Here is a 21,067-nt window from a genome sequence, read left to right as displayed (position 1 = left end):
CGAATGGAGTTATGCGCTTTACAGATTATCAGTTATTCCCGACGACAGTGCTCTCATATATTGTGCACATTATAAGTCCGAAGGCATCATCGACACAGCTGCATGTTTATGGGATCGATAACACATTTACCGATTATTTAGCCATCGCCGACAAGTCGTATCGATCCGACACACTATAAGATTCTTTACAAACACCGACATTCCGTCCGGAATAACTGATAGTCTGTAAAGCGCATTAGAGAAACGAGCTGCCTGTAATTTTTCGCATACAAGGCTGTTTTTTCCAACGAATTTTGACAATGTTGGCGCGACATTAATGTTTCCTTTTGTAAAATTCAATACTATTTGAGCGAATAATATTCGCAAATATTTTTTTAATGCATTTTCGTGCAAAAACGTGAACTTAGTTCTACGCTTCAGGCCGTATCTTCTACTCCATATCTTACGAACCCAATTTGGTTTGCTCGAAACTATCATTGGATTTGTTGCGGGAAGAAGTATTCGCCCTACGACAGTCGCTATGGCTGTGTTTACGCACTTCCGTTTGGAATATTGCGACTCTTGTGTTTATTGGGATGATTCATATTAGGCCGCCAATGAATGATTTACTTTAACTGTCGCCTTCTGAAACGATTCAACTTTGATTTCTTTCTTTGTTATTCAATAAAATCCGATCAGAATTTGTAATTTCTTGAATTAAATATTTAAAATTATGTCTATAGCGAAACGAGTGCAGGTATATAATATAAATCTAGTCACAAGTACATTACAAACTGTCCTATACATAGACAATAAAATTTATTTAAGTGTTGGTAAAGTTCCGGCCAGAATTGGCCAATAGAATGTGGTTAGAAGTGTCAAATTTTCATAAGTGCCATAATTATAAGAACTCTAATAAATTATACCTTCTGTTCTGGTTTGAATTCGTAAACCAGAACAAACGCAAAATTTTTAGCATAATGATATACTGGAAAAGTAATTGCAACACGGTGGCTCTCAATGAACCAATCTTGGACAACCTCTTAATACTATGTTTATGATGTGTTTTTATAGCACTTGATATCAGTGTCACCGTTGGAAATTTTGAAAAAGCACAAAAAATGATAATGATGTCGCTTGTATATGTGAGGTCTTTTTATTACAAAAAATTTTCTATAAAAAAAAAACACAAAAACAATAAAGGAACAGTACCTTTAACATAAAAAGATATTTTACCATCTTATTGTATCATAAAATTCAGAAAAAATTAACCTTCAATAGAATAATTATGGATTTTCACTTTGCTAAAATTAGCAGAAAAGTAAGCGGACGCCATCCTGTACCAATTTATCATCAGCCAATTTAAAGTTTTTAACTCAAAACAATAAAAATATTTACACGTATGTTTTGTTTATAACAATCTCTTGCATGTTTTTAGTCTGGCTCTCTTTTGCGTACTTTTTAGAGTAAACGAACGACTTCCAGTAAAAATTTTTGATAATTATCAAAATTTATTTGGTACTAGAACGGATCTGGTGGTTGAAACGGTATGCAATAAAACAACGACTGGACAAACATCGTGTAGGTTAGGTGTTCGTTGTGATTTACTTCCCTCTTATTAATGAGTGCTTCTATGATTAGCTCAATGACAAGTGAATTCCTTTTTATAGCGGAGTTCAAACGGAGTTTCACATTGCGGTGAAGTACTTAGAGAAGCTTTAAAACACTCAGCATCCACCGCTGAAACACATTCTGCTGTTTGGTCGAAACTTGGGTTGAATCCATTACCAAGGAGGGCAATTGCACAACGTTGGCTACCACGCAAGCCGTACGGCTATGAATTCCCATTTATAAAATTTGCTTCAAATTGAAGTATTTCCTTTTGAGCGACTTTAGTCGCACGCATGCGACATTTTGCATATTTTAAAATAGTCGCACAAAAAGTCGCATGGCGTCAGAAATGCTGCAAGATGCGACTAAAGTCGCACAACGGTAACACTGCTTGATATCTAGTTAATATTGATATCTATTGAATTTGCTCCTGCACCACAATCTTCCCGTGGAATTCTTCACATTATGCCAAACATGATAAAGATAGTTTAACTTCCCTACGGGAAATGGATTAAACTCAGATCCGTTTCAGGACTAGTTCCTATTGTGTATGGACCAGTCCCAGTTCTGGTCAAACCGTATGGAAGGGACCGGTCACTTTAACATGGGTTTGTCATTAACGGGGTAAATTTACACTTTGGAACACCACTTAGACCCCTTCCAAAGGACATGTCCTGGACAGTTTAGTAGGACCACCCAATAGACAGGTCCTCGTGAACAAATCTTGGACAACCTCTTGAACATGCTTCATTTTGAGCATCCAACTCGCATCAGAAAGAAAAAAACTTTTGAAATATCGTAATACGGATGAAATATCGAGCTATGGATCCGATATGATTTTAATAGTAAGAGATTATTGAAATTAATAAATTGTATGATAATTTAAAAATTGCGATAAACCGAAGCATAGGTACCAGTCCTGTGATAGATCCGTCATTGGCAATAGCATTACAGCTATGCGTGTCAAATTTGGTTGAAATCGGTTCAGATTTAGATATAGCTCCCATATATAGCTTTCGCCCGATTTACACTCATATGACCACAGAGGCCAATTTTTTGCTCCGATTTAGTTGAAATTTTGCACAGGGAGTAGAATTAGCATTGTAGCTATGCGTGCCAAATTTGGTTGAAATCGGTTCAGATTTAGATATATTTCCCATATATAGCTTTCGCCCGATTTACACTCATATGACCGTAGAGACCAATTTTTAACTCCGATTTAGTTGAAATTTTACACAGGGAGTAGAATTAGCATTGTAGCTATGAGTGCCAAATTTGGTTGAAATCGGTTCAGATTTAGATATAGCTCCCATATATATGTTTTTCTGATTTCGACAAAAATGGTCAAAATACCAACATTTTCCTTGTAAAATCGCCACTGCTTAGTCGAAAAGTTGTAAAAATGACTCTAATTTTCCTAAACTTCTAATGCATATATATCGAGCGATAGATCATAAATAAACTTTTGCGAAGTTTTCTTAAAATTGCTCCAGATTTAAATGTTTCCCATATTTTTTTTTTTACTAACATTGTGTTCCACCCTAGTGCATTAGCCGACTTAAATTTTGAGTCTATAGATTTTGTAGAAGTCTATCAAATTCTGTCCAGATCGAGTGATATTTAAATGTATGTATTTGGGACAAACCTTTATATATAGCCCCAACACATTTGACGGATGTGATATGGTATCGAAAATTTAGATCTACAAAGTGGTGCAGGGTATAATATAGTCGGCCCCGCCCGACTTTAGACTTTCCTTACTTGTTTTTCAATTCAATTTTATAGTTATTAAAAAAATATCGCTCAAATCAAGTGATTTTCAACTCGAACATAGGACCTCTAGCACACCCTTAACATCATACCTTCACACCTAATTGTAAATCCTGAAATTAATTTCTTATTTAATTTCTTTCGGAATATCTTAAAATTTTCTTTACAAAATAATAATAATATTTTTTATTTAACAGCAATGGGCTACATTTGCTAGGCAATGGCATATATACGACTGCACCTGGCAAAATCCTTTCGATTCAGCAAAGCTGATATCACGGCACTTGATGGGCATGCATAAGCCGATATACCATCCCATGAGTAAGTAAAACTATTTTATATATTACATATTTAACCCCACAATTAATTACTGGCGCATGTTAAGAGTTCGGGACATATTGTATACTTGTATAAAAAATAAAGATTGAGATATCATACATACGTATATTTAAAGCGGGGTAAATATAGAAAACATAATTTGTAATATCATCATTTTATTCTCACTCTTCACTTGCAGACGATTGTGGCGATCATGTCGTAGTAATAAACACTAAAGAAATTGCCTTACCAGGCGATGAATGGGTAAAACGAGTATACTTTCACCACACTGGGTACCCTGGTGGAGCATCATGGACACTCGCTTGGCAACTCCACGAGAAGGATCCTAAAATGGTTATGCAAAAAGCTGTTTATAATTCAATGAAAGGCAATCTTCAGCGAAGATATACAATGCAACGACTTCATTTATTCGCCGATGATCAGGTACCCGAAGATATATTGGATAATGTGACTAATCAGATAAGAGCTCCTCGCGAAGTACCACAGCGTCTGGATATGATAGATAAGGAGACATTAGAGAACTTCCCTTCCATAATGGATTATCCAAAGGATTATATATTACGTTGAAATTTGTTATTGTGCTTACAAAAACATAATAAAAATATTATAGTTGAAAATAATTTATACAGTATACATATAGCATAATTTTTGGAAACCCAGGGTTTTTTCATAATACATATTTTAAAGAAGCATAGATACCCGATTTTTCATTCCTGTAAGCAGACAACCAGATATAGTCTTCTACTTATAGACTTGTTCTGCTTTTAGCGCCAGTCGGTGTTACACATTTTATATTTCAATCCATTTCTTTCAAAAATATTTTGTTTGCTTTAGCAAACAGTTTTTCTGGATATGAAGTGTAGGGTTTTTTGAAAAAACCTCCTTTGTGAAAAATACTACTGTGATATGCCGAATTCACGATTATTATGTTAACCACTTTTATTTTTCAAGTACAGTTTTGGATTTGTTGGTAGTATAAAATTATGCATTTTGCATGGCCCCTTGCTGCTGTTCTATTGTGTATGTTGAACCTAAGTAAGTACATGCAAGTTGGTTTGCGCTATGTTATGTGCGTAATCCTTGGCTAGTAGGATGAATATTTTCGGGAATGTCCTTGATAAAAATCATTTCTTTTGCTAGTCATCAATAATGGACCATACTTACACACATTTTTTATTTCTTTAATGTTGTAGGCTGGGGAGCCAGAGTTCTTGTTTTTTAATTTTAAATTTATAATTTTTTTAAGTTACTTCTAATATTATAATTTTATATTTATTTCTTTGCTTAATTGTTATTAAATTCTTATAGATTTTTTTCTTAATACTCCTGTTATTGTAGTTAGTTTATCACTGCATAAATCTGTAATATATTGTTAATTGGGGTTTGTCTTTGAATATATATCACTTTGGACAATAAAAAATGAAATTAATGTCAGTGGAGCTGCAACGCACCGAATGCTAATAAAAGTGTAAAAAATATAGGAAACATTTAAATATGAACCAATTTTGAGGCAACTTCGCAAAAGTGTATTTATGATTTATCGGTCGATAGATGTGTAATAGAGTAATAGGAAAATTTGAGTCATTTTGATAAGTTTTCGACTTAGCAGTGGTGATTTGATAAGGAAACTGTATGTATTTCGGCCAGTTTTACCTAAATAGGAAAAACATATATATGGAATCTATATCGAAAACTGAACCGATTGCAATCAAATTGCATATGCATAGTTACTATGTTGAATCTACTCCCTGTGCAAAATTTCGTAAATCGGATTACAACTTTGACCTCTGTGGTCATATGAAGGAAAATCGGGCGAAAGATATATAAGGGAGCTATATCAAAATCTAAAACGATTTCAACCAAAATAAACACGCATATGCAGAACCTTAATTCTACTGCCTGTGCAAAGTTTCAAGATCAATTCTACTCCCTCTGCAAAATTTCACGTAAATCAGAGTAGCACTTTTGTCTCTGTGGCATATTAGCTCAATTCGGGCGAATGATATATATGGGAGCTATATCTAAATCTGAACCGACTTCAACTAAATTTTGCACAATTAGCGATACTATAAAACGTACTCCTTGTGCAAAATTTCAAGCAACTCAGTGCAAAACTCTGGCTTTTGAGGCCATATTAATCCAAATCGGACGAAAGATATATATGGGAGCTATATCTAAATCGGAACCGATTTTAACCAAATTAAGCACACTTAACGATACTATTAAACGTACCTGTTGTGCAAAATTTGAAGCAAATCAGGGCAAAACTTTGGCTTTTGGGGCCATATAAGTCCAAATCGGACGAAAGATATATATGGGAGCTAGATGTCGATATCGCGAAAACTAGCCTTTTGCGACAAATTTTTTACTTAACATTTTCGCTTTAAAATACTTTCTGCTACACTTACAAATTTTTTGTTTTTAACAACTTTTGCTAAAGTAGATTTGTTCCTCAATAATAGCTCCGTTCGAGAAACCGATAATTTTTGATAATTATCACGAAAAAGCCGGAGAGAGACAACATTTGACCGTTATTAGATAGCAAAATTGCAAGTTTTTGCTAGAGATTTCCCCCCAGTAAAATCTTGCAAACCAGAGAGAATAAAAACTCAAGAGGACGAAAATTTCTCTTCTACAAAAATAACAAATGTCAATCGTATAGATGTCGCACAATGCATGCAGTTCAGTCAGAGCGTATTCCAAATTAGAGGCGTTTAAATTATAAAATTGACGTGTTTTGGAGGAAAACTTGTGTTTTCAAATTGATTTTTTTGTGGAAAACGACTCTTTCTGAAATGCTCACAAAGGTAAGTACTATGTTCGCTTTTCGCGTTGAAATTTTCGCGGTTACTTTCTTAAAACATGTCAATATAAAGCAAATAAAAACTGCATGATATTAGAGGCATTTTCCTCTTGACTGCCACCTACTGACGCAGTTTCGCTTCACAGTTTCGTTCTCTTGTTTTTATTCTCTCTGACTTTGTCCAGCGTTACCATGTGTTTCATATCAAATCCCCAATAAACCAGGTACGCCATAACCAGAGAATGAAGCCGACCCATTTTTGTCGGCGGTGGCTGACACTAAATATTTGCCTCCGGCGGCTTGACGGCTTAGCCGATTAAAAATTATCTATTATAAAATCAATTTGAAGTTTTCCGAATTGTAATGAGATTAGTTGTACAACCAATCCTACAATCAAATTTACATTTCATTCAAATTTTTTGAGCTAAATTTTTGTAAAACTATTATAGCAACTTGATACTAATTCATTGAAGGTGGAAAGTTCAAAATTTTGGCAAAAACTATAACAAATATTATTAAATTTTTCTGATATAAATCAATATTTTACATTAATTGGCGGCTAAATTAGAGTCGAGATGAGTCGACATATTCGGCGGCGGCGTCGATTGCTAAAAACGGGTCGGCGACGGCTAAAATCGGCGGCGCGACTCGGCGGCTTCATTCTCTGGCCATAACCCTTCTAACAACTTTTATTTTTTATTTATTTATTTAAGACAGTGCAATACGTCAGTAAGACTTATTAATTAAATTAATTAATTTTAGTGGCATTAATATAAATCCAAAATAAATTGTAGATTTATTAAAATTGAATAATATGAATCTGAAATTCCGTTTCTCTGATTGGTAATAAAAAAAATATTGGAATCAGCTGGCCTATGATTCTACCATAGACCAAGAAAATATAGAGACATACCTTGATAATTCACCATGGTTTTGTTTATTTGCAGTGCGCAGTCATTCCACTCAATTGCGCAGTCAAGTGACTCAATTTCTTTTTGGAAAACGAGAATAACCGTATAAATTAGTCAATTTGCATTACAAAAAAGGTGTGGATGAATAGTATTTTATAAACTTTCACAATATTTGGTGTTTCAACGAGAGAATAAAGGAAAGAAAACTAATTAAAGCCAAATTAAAAAATCACTCAATTGCAGACGAAAAAGAGCCATCTACGGTGTGCAGACAAACTATAGCGCTGTGAATTCACTTGAGATGTCTATACCTTCCTTGGTCTATGATTCTACCTTATGAGTGTACACTGATGTAAACAAAACAATTTAATGGCAGAGAGAATAAAAAGACAATAGGACGAAACTGTGAAGCGAAACTGCGTCAGTAGGTGGCAGTCATGAGGAAAATTTCTCTAATATCATGCAGTTTACGTCGGCGCTTCTCTCAAATGTCATACAGTTTGCGTCGGCGTTACCCAGATCAGTTCTCTGCCGGCTTTACGAAACGTAAGGAAAATAGGTTTTAGAACCTACTTTGTAATATCAAATGTTCTTTTATATAAATCTTTTCATTCTATTAAATTTTTTGGCAGACAATTTGAAATTATAACTGCCGATGCCATTATAAAGGATTTATCAAAACAGCGCTTCGACCGCAACGTCGGTAATACCAAAGCTGCAGGCGTTGTGCGACATCTATACGGTTGATTTGCTGTTTTTGTAGAAGAGAAAATTTCGTTCTCTTGTATTTTCATTCTCTCTGTACATGGCAATTTTTGCAATATTAAATTCTGGCATTACTAATATTGAATAGCACCGGTGAAATTTAGTGCGGGTATTGCAGTAAAACAATAACTCCCACGTAGGTAAATATCCATAAAAATAATGCACATTATAAAAATAAGTACATTATGACAGCATATAGACAACATCTGTGTGTGTGATTCCATTCCGTGGTACATTTGTGATTTTTGCTGCATATAAAATTGATTACTTCATCCACTTGTTGCGGCTGCAATTCTCTAAATGTGAGTTATTCCAGAACGATTCGATTTCTAGAGGATGTTCCAAATGGGTTCAAATTCCAAATATAATTAATGGTTAAAATGTTCAAATTTATTTCCCACACATTGAGCTAGCTTACTTTTGCTACATATCCAAGATAAGAAAGTAATTGCTACTATGTACAATGATATTGGAAATTAAACTCGGCATTTCATTTCGTTTCCTACTATTTTGCCCCAATTTCAATGGGAATCTGGACTTGCATTTGCTCGTAAATTGTACTGTCCATTGATTGTGCATACCCCGCTTAGCTACAAGTTGTTAAGAATATGCTCGATGTTTATCGTCAACTATTATAAATTATTTCATGATAAGATTACTTTTGGAATGGAGCGATAATCCGCAATCGAACATTATCAAATCAGTGTCTCTATTCTCTTCACAGTTCACAAGCGCTCGTTGACCACTCAACAATTGTCTTCATTGCCACAAACTGTACCACTGTATACGGTAAAACGCACAATGGGTCGTCTAGGAAAAATTGATCCAAGTTCGTATTCTCAGCCTGAATTAATTACAACTAAACACTCAACATTAAATTGGAAAGTTGATTTCGAAAATACAAGGTTGAGGGGATCTGTCGTTCACAATTTTAAAGTTTTGGAAAATGGCCTGGAATCTATTGTAAGTGATGATTTTTTTGAATATGCTATTAGTTTTGAATATTGTTTTCTTTGTTAGATTCTAGATGTGCGTGATGTCAATATTTTGAATGCTGAAATAGTTTCGGAAAATGCCTCAATTCCTCTGAATTACTTTGTTAGTGATCCCGTGGCCGATATAGGGGAAAAGCTTACCCTTGAACTGCCTCAAGGAACTGCAAAAGGAGAGTAAGTACCAATATTATTTATAAACATTCACAGAATTTATAAAAAGTTACGGATGAAAGTTGACAAATCCATTGCGTTACAGCAGATCACAAAATACTGTCATTGCAAAAGCATGCCTTGTTTTAGAAGTACCTCACTTGTTAGAATTGTAAATTATCTTTGTTCGTACGGAACTAATACTCTGATCATCTTTTAAGGAAAGAATTATAGTTTTACATTTTTATAAACCTAACATACGAACTGTCAATGTAAGATTTAATTTCTTCAAATTTTTTAAACACTAATAAAAAAAAATACAGATTGTATTGTGGGTTTCCGATATTTGATTTAGAACTATTTGATACACCAATAACATACCAATCTCATTACAAATAATACCTGTTTTGCGACCAAAATTTAAATAATTTTATGGGATCTAAAAACAATATTTCTGGTAGATACATTCATCCACCATGTGGTTTAAGGTATAAAAGTAAAATTATTTCGCTTATTTTATTTTGATCTTGTCTTTCATAGTTTCAAAACCCGGTTAACAAAATTAGGCCCGTACATTTTATGGTTTTAGTACGCAGATATTTGTGGCGACATTTCCCTTTCATTTTGAAAAGAAAATATTTTTCTTTTATTTCTTCATTTTATATAATTTCTCAGAACAATTATGAATAGAATTGGTCATAGTAAATTCTATTACAGCTGGGCACCAGGGTAGCTCATAGCATCCCCGGATTGCATAACAAAGGGTAATTGACTCAATCCCAAAAAAACTCAAATATATAAATAAATAAAAAGGAGGGCTCTTTACTAAAAATCAATATCGACATATTATTCTGTAGAACAAACTATCTAATAGGTACTTAATCTTTAAATCTTTTCATTTTGTATTGTTCACCTCTGGGTTTATTATCTTTATTCTATTTTCTTATCTGAACGCTGCAGTAAATACACCTTAGGAAATGGGAACATTTATGACAGAGATTTATTGTCGTAAATTATTTAGTATTCAATAGAACATAAATTAACTTGAAAATGCTATAGCTTACGACATTTTTTTCATATAGCTCCGTTAGGCTTTAAATCCCAGTTAACAGAAAGTAAATTCTCTCCGGTTAACTTTAACTGAAACATTTTCGGCAGTTAAGTTTCTAACTGTCATATGGAATATATAGACGATATAGATGACAGCTATGTCCATAATACTTTAAAAGTTAATTAGCTAATGGAACACTAAACGAGCTTCATGAAAATGAGGGTTAATATAATTTCTTTATATGAATCTTACTAACATATCTCTTTTCGTATATTAATGACAGATACAATTTAATACAAAATAACATACCGAAAAATTTAGTTTAAAATATCAATTATTTAGCTTTGTTGCATCTCCGAATATCAGTTATTGTCATTATGTTATCAATTCATGTTAACTCTTTTCTTCTAGTTTTATTTTGTGTTATGCTTTGTAAAAGCTTGTATTTTCGATTCTTCATAATATGTCCCAAATGCACCCTTTTTCTCCTCGTCTAAAAAATTTTTAGTAAGCGACAATAAAAATATATTTCAAAAGAATTTAACTTTTTAATATCCCTAGATTTAAGGTCTACATATCCATGGCATATATGTACACCCAAAAAATTTTGTTACTCATAATAGCAAAAATGTTTGCTAAAACAGCAGATTTTGTTTGCTGAAAAAGGGACAGCAGTAGCACGTAGTTGTTTCATCAAACATTTGTAAGTTGAAACAGCAAACATTTTTTACAGCTAAAATAGCAAACAAATGCTGCTGAATTAGCAAATTTGTTTGCTAAAAGTTTTTGACAAACATCACTGCTGAAATAGCAAACTGCGTTAGTTGAAATAGCTAACATTTTTACTGCTATAACAACAACAAATGTTTGTTGTCCCTGCAACAAAATTTGTCGTTTTTAACGATATGTTGAAATGAAACCCGTAAATCATTTAATACAATAACTTCAACATTTATTAAATGTAGAAGTTGTTGGAAGTTGTGTTGTACAAGATTTATTTACGTTTATTTTTCTTCTTTGGCCTTATACACGCTGATAAAACATAACAATCTGTAATGAAAAGAAGTAAAAAAAGCAATTACACTAATTTACACTACAAATTACATTTGATTAGAGGTTGCTTTTTATGTATTTTCATCAAGTGAATTCGAAAATAGAGATTAAAAATTTTTTAATGACCCGTGTAAAAATTGGAGGATCTAATTAGATATAATTAGATCTCAAAATTGGCCACTTTAGATCTATGCGGATTTACCCAGATATGATGAGATAGAATTAGACATAATTATATATAATTCCACATATGACGATATCTAACATCAGATCCAACCATATATAGGGATAGATGTAATTATATCTAAGACATTAGATCTAGGCCAATATTGAGATCTGAGCAGATCTGCTTTCATAGTAACTAGATATGATTAGATCTTACCATTTTTCGGATCTACTCATATCTAATTGTATCAAATTAGATCTCTCAATTTTTACTCGGGGAAACAGTTTTTGAGATATACTTATATTTTTTTTTTGCCCTGTTTTCATTAGAAAAATCATTTCTCGAGCTAAAAATGAACGATTATGTCGAACAAATGTGGATCTGTGATAAGTGGCTCAAAATGTATTTAAAAAAGGGCACATTTTCAAAAAATATGCTTATAACTTTGTCATTTTTCTTCTAATCTTATTCTTACATTAAAGTATCACCTTTACGAGCATAAAGAGAAACCGGACGTTATTTCAACGGTTGTCACTTTTCCACCGGCACAAAATCACTGTAAAACCATAAGCGTAGGAAGGCCTCTGGGGAGGGGGCTTAGACCCCCCCAGAAAAATTTTAGCCCCCCCCAGAATTTGAAAACCTATTTACGATTTTACATTTTTATACAAATTAAACAAGTATATACTGGTACAACGCACAAAGTTCCACTAAAGACTTGGTAGAAGTCTGATATTTATGAAATAAAGCTGTGGTTGATATTAAAACTATTCTTTCATAAATTAATATCTTAATAATGCTGCAAAAAAGCGTCGCCAAAAAAGAAGTGAAAATGTTCTTTTTGGGTCTGGAAGTGGTACAAAATTGGCGGAGAAGCGATGAATGTAATATGAACTTGTCATAGAACGAATGTCCACCGTTTCAACAACCGTTGCAATGAATTTGCATCACTTCTTAAGGTGTGATCTGAATTCAGTGTTTTGAATGTCAATTAAAAATTTTGTGATATTTTCCCAAATAAATAATTTTTATACCTTTTTATGATTTTTAATGCATTCTAACGCTTGTTTGAAACGTTTTTTCAAATAATATCGATTTTTCTATAATGGATTTAGCATTTTTGAGGCAAAATTTGAATAATTTGTACCATTTTATTTATTCTTACTCTTTAAACTATTTGAAAAAAGAAAACAAAAAATTACGCATTAAAATATAAAGTAAAAAAACTTCCTCTGTAGTTAAAATAGTTAACTTCTTTGTGAGGACATTTTTGGAAGTGCTTTTAAAGTTGTGCCTTTGGAACAACTCCCAATTTTTGCTGGGAAAAGTGTGGAACTACCCTACGGGAAATGGATCAACCACAGAACTGGTACATGGACCAGTCCCAGTGTGTATGGACCAGTCCCAGTTCTGATCAAAACGTATGGAAGGGACCGTCCACCTTAACATGGGTTTGTCATTGACGGAGTAAACTTACATTTTAGGACGCGTCTTGGACTCACCCCAAAGGACACGTCCTGGGACAATTTTGCAGGAGCAACCCATAAACAGGTCTTCAGGAACCAGTCTCGGACAAACTCTTAGAAATCTCTTTCAATTTGGGCTCCTAATCGAACCCAAAATGATTTTTTTAAATATGTTGAACAAAAGGTTATTCTGATAATTTTATTTCACTAAATGTGAAAATTGCAACTAACTGGAGCACAGGTACCAGTTCTGTGATAGGTCCGTCAGTGGCAATTTGCACCAATTTCCCGTAGGGTACTTTTAGTTGCTTTATTATAAATTGATTCTCGAGTTATTTTGATGTCTATTTTTTATTCAATTTTATGAAATAAAACATTAGTTGAACCTATAAGTTCAGTCTATAAAGTTTTAGCTAGGGGGGCTATAGCCCCCCCCTAGGAAAATTGTCTAGCTACGCTAATGTGTAAAACATGATGAAAATGTGCTCAATTTTTATCGATATATTTAGAACCACTTAACTTATCACAGATTCAACGATATAAGCGGACATTTCTAGCTTGAGATATGATTCTCGCGTCTAGTAAAAAACTAAAAATGCTAGTATATCTCAAAACGTGTTGCATATAAAAAATTAACTTCTATATTCGAATTCAGGAGATAAAAATACATAAAAAATCACCTCACATCAAATATACCTGACAAAAATTTTATTTTGTAAACTATTTTTATTTATAGGTATTGTATTGAACGACGTCATCCAAGTTCAAATATTTACTTTTAGCAAAAATTAAAATGGTTAAAACTATTCATTATTCTCTTAAGGCCGTATTTAGTAAAATAGTTTTAATACCCACATTTAAGGTGAACTTTGCCAATTGTGAAACATTTGGGTACAGTTTAGGTTAGCTATAGTGGCAGCCCGTTAATTCAGACCAACTTTGACTATTCAGTCCCTTATGATACAGCAGTGTTGAACTTCTCTCTTGTCACTGAGTGCCACCCGATTCCATGCAGGAAGCTCAAAGACAAGAAATCTCCTTTTAATAGCCGAGCCTGAACACTATTTCCCATTGCGATGAAAAATTTAGAGTAGGTTTGAAACACTCAGAAATGTCACCAACATTTCAGAGGGAGTAATCCACCTGTCCACCGTTGCAAAACTTTATAGTGTTTAGTCGAAACTAGGATTGAATCCATAACCGTTTGTATGCAAAGTGGGCTTGAACCATTGTACGACGGTTGCTCCCATATATCAATGTATAATAGCAATTTTCCAATCTAAAAATTATTAAAAACAAAAGGTCTTTAAAAGGAATACGATATTATACAATCCAATTCTTACCAAACAACACAATACAATTTTTCTATTTTCCCGGCTTGTCTCGTGTTTTCGTTTAAAAAGTGATGTTTTGACGGCGTTGGCGTTTGACATATCGACGTTGACATTTGTCAAAACCAACATTAGGTCTGTTCGCGTACTTTTCTAGCAATAATTATCCAATAAAAACTAGCAAAAGAGTTAATGTGCATTTTACTCTCTTTGCTTAAAATTGCTGAAAAATACGCGAATTCAATCCAGTAACTAGAGAAAAATAATCGTGAAAAATTAGCGGCTAATGCGCTTTACAGACTATCAGTTATTCCGGACGACAGTGTCGAACATATCCCATATATTGTGCACATTATAATCGATACTGCATGTTTATGGGATCAATAACACATTTACCGATTATTTAGTCATCGCCGACAAGTCGAATCATTCCGAGACACTGTAAGATTCTTTACAAACACCGACATTCCGTCCGGATAGTCTGTAAAGCGCATAAACTCGAACCCACCTTAATGCTTAGTACTAAGTTCGTTTCTGCGAAAAACGAATATCTTCATATATCTCCGTAAATAGGGAGATATATGAATCCCCAGGAATGTTAACTTATTTATGCGAAATAATATGCCAGTCTATTTTTTCGTGCGAAAAAATCCAGGGTTGTATAAATATGTGTCTGAAAATGCTCAAAACAAAGATTTCGCACTTATTCCGCGCTAACGTTTTTTTATATGGAGTATAACAGTTTTTCGGGCGAAAACGTGATCTTAGTACTAGGATTAAAATGTAAATTACTAAAAAGTGTTGCTTGTTCACAAATGTTATTGCATAATCAAAAAATAGTAATTGTTTTTAACGTTTATAATGTGTACCATTTTACTATTGTCCATTTGACTAGCAGAAAATTTCAGCAAACTACTGACTTTTCTGCAGTATGTCTGCTGTTCCAAAATAACAGATTGTTTGCTGTTTTAGCAAAAAATCTACTAAAACAGCCAGTGTTGCCAATTTAGCTTTTTTCCTGCTGGATTTGGTTTTTTTTGAAGACGTTTAGCGGAAAAAAATGCATTTAGCTTTTAGCTTTTTTTCTGACTTTTTTTCATGACCCTTTTAGCTATTTTTGGCTTTTTTTATTTTCGGCATGTTCCTATTGAAATATGGATAAAACTTCGTTTTTATCTAATTTCTACTTAAAGTCGAGTCTGAATTTGAAAATTTGAGTTTTCGTTAGCACGTTTTTAAAGCACTGTGATAGCTCATGAAGAAAAAGCTGAGAAAACGAATAAATTCAAATTTGAATCAATACAAAAATCATTAGTGTACAAAATCTTTGGAACCGAACATAGAAATAATTAAGGAAATAAAGTTTTGAATGTGGTATTATTTTTTTTAACACCAAAAAATGCAATATAAAATTCGTAGTGATAGGATCAAAACAAATCTGCTATTTATTAATGGGATGGATTTACATTTACGAAAATTGGACAACAGTAGGTTTGGGAAATTTTCGAATAAAAGTTATTCATTATAAACTTGCAAGACAGTTATAATGGGTTTTATTCTCTTGGGTAAAATTAGGAGAAGTGTACACGTTCACGAATTTATCATTAATTCAGTTAAAACGAAATATATAGATATTTTCTAATGCAGTTCTATGTGACATTTTCTAATGCAGTTCTATGTGACATGATTAACCAACTGACAATTGCAAGTTCACTGAGAAAAATGTTTTTACAAGGAAATATAAACGAAGGACTTCCAGTAAAAATTTGTGATAGTAATCAAAATGTATCGAGTACGCCAACAGAGCTAATATGACTTAGATTTTCTTACACTCTCACAGAAATGGAATTAAATTGAATACAATTAAAATATTATGCTTTTTAAGTGAAATAAAGTCTTTAAGTTGGTTAAATTTCAATCAAAAATGTGACTTTTGATACAAAAAAATTTAGCTTTTTTTCTAGCTATTTTTTTAAATTTTTTAGCTTTTTTGGCTAGTTTTTTGGACAAATCTAGCGGTTTTTGGTGAAACAATTCTGGCAACGCTGAAAACAGCAGCATTTTGTTTGGTGAAAAACAGCAGACAGCGTTTGCTATTAACAACAGACCTTTTTTCTACGAGTGTAGTAAGACTGATCAGACATGTGGTTTTATAAAACAAATCTTCGTTTCAAGATTAATGTCATAACTCCTAATATTCTTTAATAATTTGAACTGTTCTGTAATTATATGTGAAAACACATACATAGCTCTCTCGGCGTGTGAGTTATGTGTTTTCAATATTGCGTTATTATTTCCTCGACTTTTGCCTAATGCTTAGTACTAAGTTCGTTTCTGCGAAAATCGAATATCTTCTTCTATCTCCGTAACTAGGGTGTCAAACCCAGGGGTGTTATCTTATTTATGCGAAATAATATGCCTGCCTATTTTTCGTGCGAAAAATCCAGGGTTGTTTAAATATTTGTTGGAAAATGCTCAAAACAAAGATTTCGCATTTATTACGCACTAACGTTTTTTTATATGGAGTATATCAGTTTTTCGTGCGAAAACGTGATCTTAGTACTAGGCTTAACCCCATAAAATGTGTTATACTCCATATAAAAAAGGTTAGCGCGGAATTAATGCGAAATTTTTGTTTTGAGCATTTTCAAACACATATTTATACAACCCTAAATAGCCAGGTATGTATATTATTTCGCATAAATAAGTTAACATCCCTGGGTTTGAGACCCTATTTACGGAGATAGATGAAGATATTCGTTTTTCGCAGAAACGAACTTAGTACTAAGCATAAAGGGTGAACAAATAAACTATATAAATCATTATCTTCCTTATCATAATAACCATGTCAGCATGTTCTTCTAATATGTAGAGGCGCCTAGATTTCCAATAAATCAGCAGTTTGTAAGGAAATAATTTTCAATAACAAACGTGATTGAAAATTATTTCCGAATTGATTAACAAATTACTTGAATCAATTAATGTTTTTATTGGAAACGCAACAAAAATCAATCATTTTATTAATTAGTTTTTATTCGGATTTGATTAAGTAATTAATTGAATCCGTTTCCAAACTCAATTAAGTGTTTAATTGAAAAATTTTCTGTAACAATTGTTTGTGTGTAGCCACCATATATACCGATTACTATATTTGACGTCTTTGGCGGCCTGTAAGCTTTTTTGACCATGATAGTCTTACTTATTAACCGATCTTACTCAAATTTACCACAGCGTAACACTCTGTGGAATCAACCAAACCAGCAAAGAATCATCCAAATCGGTTCAGATTTAGGTATAGTTCTCATATATATCACCCGAATTTCCAGAATTTGACCATAACATATTTCTTTACTACCGATCTTATTCAAAGTTGGCACAATGTAATCTTCGGTTCAGATTTAAATGTAGCTCCCATATATATGTATCGTCCGATTTTCCAAAATTTGGCCATAATACACTCATTTATTAACTGATCTTGCCCAAAGCTGGCAGAAATAAATCTTCCATAGTATCACCGAAACGTTTAAAATATTATACAAATCGGTTCAGATTTAGGTATAACTGCCATATATATGTATCGTCCGATTTTCACAAATTTATCCATAATACTAAATTTATTAACCAATGTGACTCAAATTTCAAATTTAGAAATATTAGCCCATCTTATGCAGACTTACATATAGCTCTGACATAAATATATTGCCCGATTTTCACAAATTTGGTTATATTAGCCACATTAATTGAGCGATTTCCTCGTTTTAGTGGCATACTAACTCTGTTGTTGTAGAATCAACTAAGCTCCTAATATCAGGCATTTCTGTTCAGATTGAGATAAAGCTCCCATAAACACGTGTCCCAAACCTTTTACAAATGCTTATGTTTACTAATTCAGTAGGGGTGGTTTAGGGTATGATATAGTCCGCCACGCCCGACTTTCTACTTTACTCACTTCTTTAAATATGGGCCTTATAGTCCTTATGCTATTAAAAGCGTAGCTACAGCACTCCTGATTCATCTCATATTAAAAATTCCTCATCTTTAAGTTTGACTTCACCATACAAGAGTATAGTAGTAATGCGATTGTGAACAACTGTTTATATGCAATCCATGGAAAGATTCGGCCGATCACCGTATTTACCTCTTTATTTTATCTCTAATGCGCATTTAGGTAAGATTTCTAAATGCAAACATGAACATGTAATGAATGGGTATATTTAATATCATTTCAGTACTAATTTTTTGGTGTATGCTTTTTTGGAAAAGATAGAAACATTGTCCAAACGTGAAATAGTGATTGTATCTTTCTATAAAGTGCATCGCTTTTCTTACACGAGAAAATTCAATGATGACGGCGAAAACTCATTAATCGAGTCTAAATCGGAAAATCATTACAAAATCGCAACTTCTATGGCAAACAGTCGCCTTTTCTAATATTTTGCTTCTGTTTCTTCTTTTCATCTAATGTACAGAAAAGCTTGGAATTTTAAATGTACATATTTTTTAAATTCTCTTTTCATATTTTTCTTTCAGTCTTTCCGTTCGCATTGATTATGAAACTGCAAGCAATGCAAGTGGTCTTCAATGGCTAACTCCTGAACAAACCTTAGGCAAGAAGTATCCTTATATGTTCAGTCAATGTCAAGCTATACATGCGCGTTCCATCGTCCCCTGTCAGGATACACCTGCAGTAAAATTTACTTATAATGCCACCGTGGAGCACCCTAAAGATCTCAAAGCCCTTATGAGTGCTTTGATTGAGAAGAAGGGGGACGGAACAACTACTTTCAAACAGGATGTACCCATTCCCGCTTACCTTTTGGCTATAGCTATTGGTGATTTAGTATCGAAACCTTTGGGCCCCAATTCCAATGTTTGGGCAGAGCAAGGAATCATTGATGAGTGCGCTGAAGAATTTTCTCAAACTTCCGAAATGTTAAAAGCCGCTGAGGATGTATGTGGTCCTTATGTTTGGAAACAATATGATCTTTTAGTCATGCCACCTTCTTTTCCATTTGGTGGCATGGAGAATCCCTGTCTTACATTTGTCACTCCCACCTTATTAGCTGGCGATAAATCTTTAGCTGATGTTGTCGCCCATGAGATCGCTCATAGCTGGACTGGAAATTTAGTAACGAATAAAAATTTTGAACATTTCTGGCTCAACGAAGGCTTCACGGTATTTGTGGAAACAAAAATTGTTGGCCGTATGAAGGGTTCGAAGGAACAAGATTTCCACATGATTAGAAATCTAACAGATTTACAAGAATGTGTAAGTACAGCTCACACAACAATTGTCCCAAACATGTTCACATTTACTTATTCTCATGCAGATACGTACTCAATTGAGCAATACTCCGGAACTCACCAAACTGGTTGTTGACTTATCAAATTGTGGTCCCGATGATGCATTTTCAAGCGTTCCTTATATTAAAGGATCCACATTTTTGCGCTATATTGAGGACTTAATGGGTGGTCCTTCTGTTTTCGAACCATTCTTACGTTCTTATTTGCAAAAATATGCTTACCAATCGGTGATGACCGATGACTTCAAATCATCTCTCTATGACTATTTTATTGGCACAGATAAAAAAGATAAATTGGAACAAATCGACTGGGATATGTGGTTAACATGTGAAGGAATGCCACCAATTATTCCAGAGTAAGTTGAAAGAACAAAACAATTCTATTTTTAATATATTTAATTCAAATTATAAATTCATAGATTGGATCAAACTCTGGCCAACGTTTCGAAGCAGTTATCTGTGCTGTGGAGTACTAAAACCACAGATGAGTTAGTTGACAATGCTGAAGTGAAACAAAGAATTTCAACACACCAATTGATAGACTTTTTGGGTAAATTAATTGAGTGTAAAGAAATCAAAGATCTTACCGAAAAGAAAATTGAATTATTGGAGTCTACTTACAACCTGAAACACACAAAAAATGCCGAAGTATTGTTCCGTTTGATGCGCCTGTGCATTATGGCAAAACTTATGAACAGAATGGATCAAATTATAGCCTTTGCCAACTCGAATTTCCGTATGAAATTCTGTCGTCCCATTTATCGTGATTTGGCAAAATGGCCCGAAGCTAAACCGATAGCGGTAAAGAATTTCGAAAGTGTTAAGGACCAAATGATGGCAGTTTGTTCTCATACCATTGAAAAGGATTTGGGCTTGAAATAAATGAAAAAATCAGCAAAACTTGTCTCAAATGCATTTAAAGTCCTTCCATCACAATGATGAACTTTTCGTATTAAACTTATAAACGTTTTGACTAAAACTACTAGCAATTGTACATTTATACTAATGGTAACAAACCTCAAAGGTATACATACTCTAATAAAATCTAATTATTTTGTTAATGCGTTTTGTTGCTTGTACGTTTTTGGGATATGGGGGACATTATGAAAAATTTTTTAATAGTATTATTCAAAATGGAAAGTATAACTACTTAAAAAAAATAAGTTTGGAACGTTTGATAAATACAAAAACTTAAATTCGATGATTTTAACAGGTCGTTGTTTTAATAGTTACTTTGGAAGTTAAAGGGGGGTTTCACGACGAATTTTTGCCAGTAGCAATAGTGTAATGCAACAAGAAGGAAAAACTAGGATAGGTTAAAGTGGCAGCCCGATTAAGATTCAGGCTCACTTAGACTATTCATTGGCTTCAGGC

At 33.4% G+C, this 21,067-nt stretch overlaps 1 protein-coding gene and 1 long non-coding RNA gene across 6 annotated transcripts; one reads left to right on the top strand and one right to left on the bottom strand.

Annotated features, from left to right (window-relative positions):
- Positions 1-598: 598 nt before the first annotated feature.
- Positions 599-20,754, top strand: LOC142226072 (large ribosomal subunit protein uL13m). 5 transcript variants are annotated; one of them, XM_075295938.1, is made up of 7 exons: positions 599-736; positions 3,558-3,681; positions 8,903-9,141; positions 9,199-9,347; positions 18,921-19,659; positions 19,721-20,049; positions 20,113-20,754. In XM_075295938.1, exons 1-7 carry the CDS (start codon positions 713-715, stop codon positions 20,573-20,575), a joined length of 2,067 nt encoding a protein of 688 aa, XP_075152053.1. In that variant the 5' UTR covers positions 599-712; the 3' UTR covers positions 20,576-20,754. The 5 variants fall into 5 exon arrangements, with proteins under 5 accessions (XP_075152053.1, XP_075152057.1, XP_075152054.1 ...); XM_075295940.1 differs by lacking the exons at positions 599-736; positions 3,558-3,681 and adding exons at positions 8,197-8,314; positions 8,371-8,480; XM_075295939.1 differs by lacking the exons at positions 599-736; positions 3,558-3,681 and adding an exon at positions 8,165-8,318.
- Positions 13,541-14,460, bottom strand: LOC142226074 (uncharacterized). Its single transcript, XR_012719594.1, has 2 exons — positions 14,403-14,460; positions 13,541-14,338 (listed from the first exon to the last, which is right to left on the bottom strand). It is a non-coding gene; the product is annotated as an uncharacterized LOC142226074 (long non-coding RNA).
- Positions 20,755-21,067: the final 313 nt, after the last annotated feature.

Source organism: Haematobia irritans, chromosome 2 (genome assembly GCF_050003625.1).
Source record: "Haematobia irritans isolate KBUSLIRL chromosome 2, ASM5000362v1, whole genome shotgun sequence".
Taxonomy (NCBI): domain Eukaryota; kingdom Metazoa; phylum Arthropoda; class Insecta; order Diptera; family Muscidae; genus Haematobia; species Haematobia irritans.
The sequence above is the reverse complement of the archived record's forward strand: the minus strand, read 5'-3'. Positions and strand labels throughout refer to the sequence as shown.

What these genes read in the sequence shown, in the direction of transcription:
- LOC142226072 (XM_075295938.1), top strand. Translation starts at nt 713, where the DNA reads ATGTCTATAGCGAAACGAGTGCAG. An exon ending in GCCGATATACCATCCCATGA is followed by an intron (nt 3,682 to 8,902) that starts GTAAGTAAAACT and finishes TTCTCTTCACAG; the next exon opens with TTCACAAGCGCTCGTTGACC. An exon ending in TAACAGATTTACAAGAATGT is followed by an intron (nt 19,660 to 19,720) that starts GTAAGTACAGCT and finishes ATTCTCATGCAG; the next exon opens with ATACGTACTCAATTGAGCAA.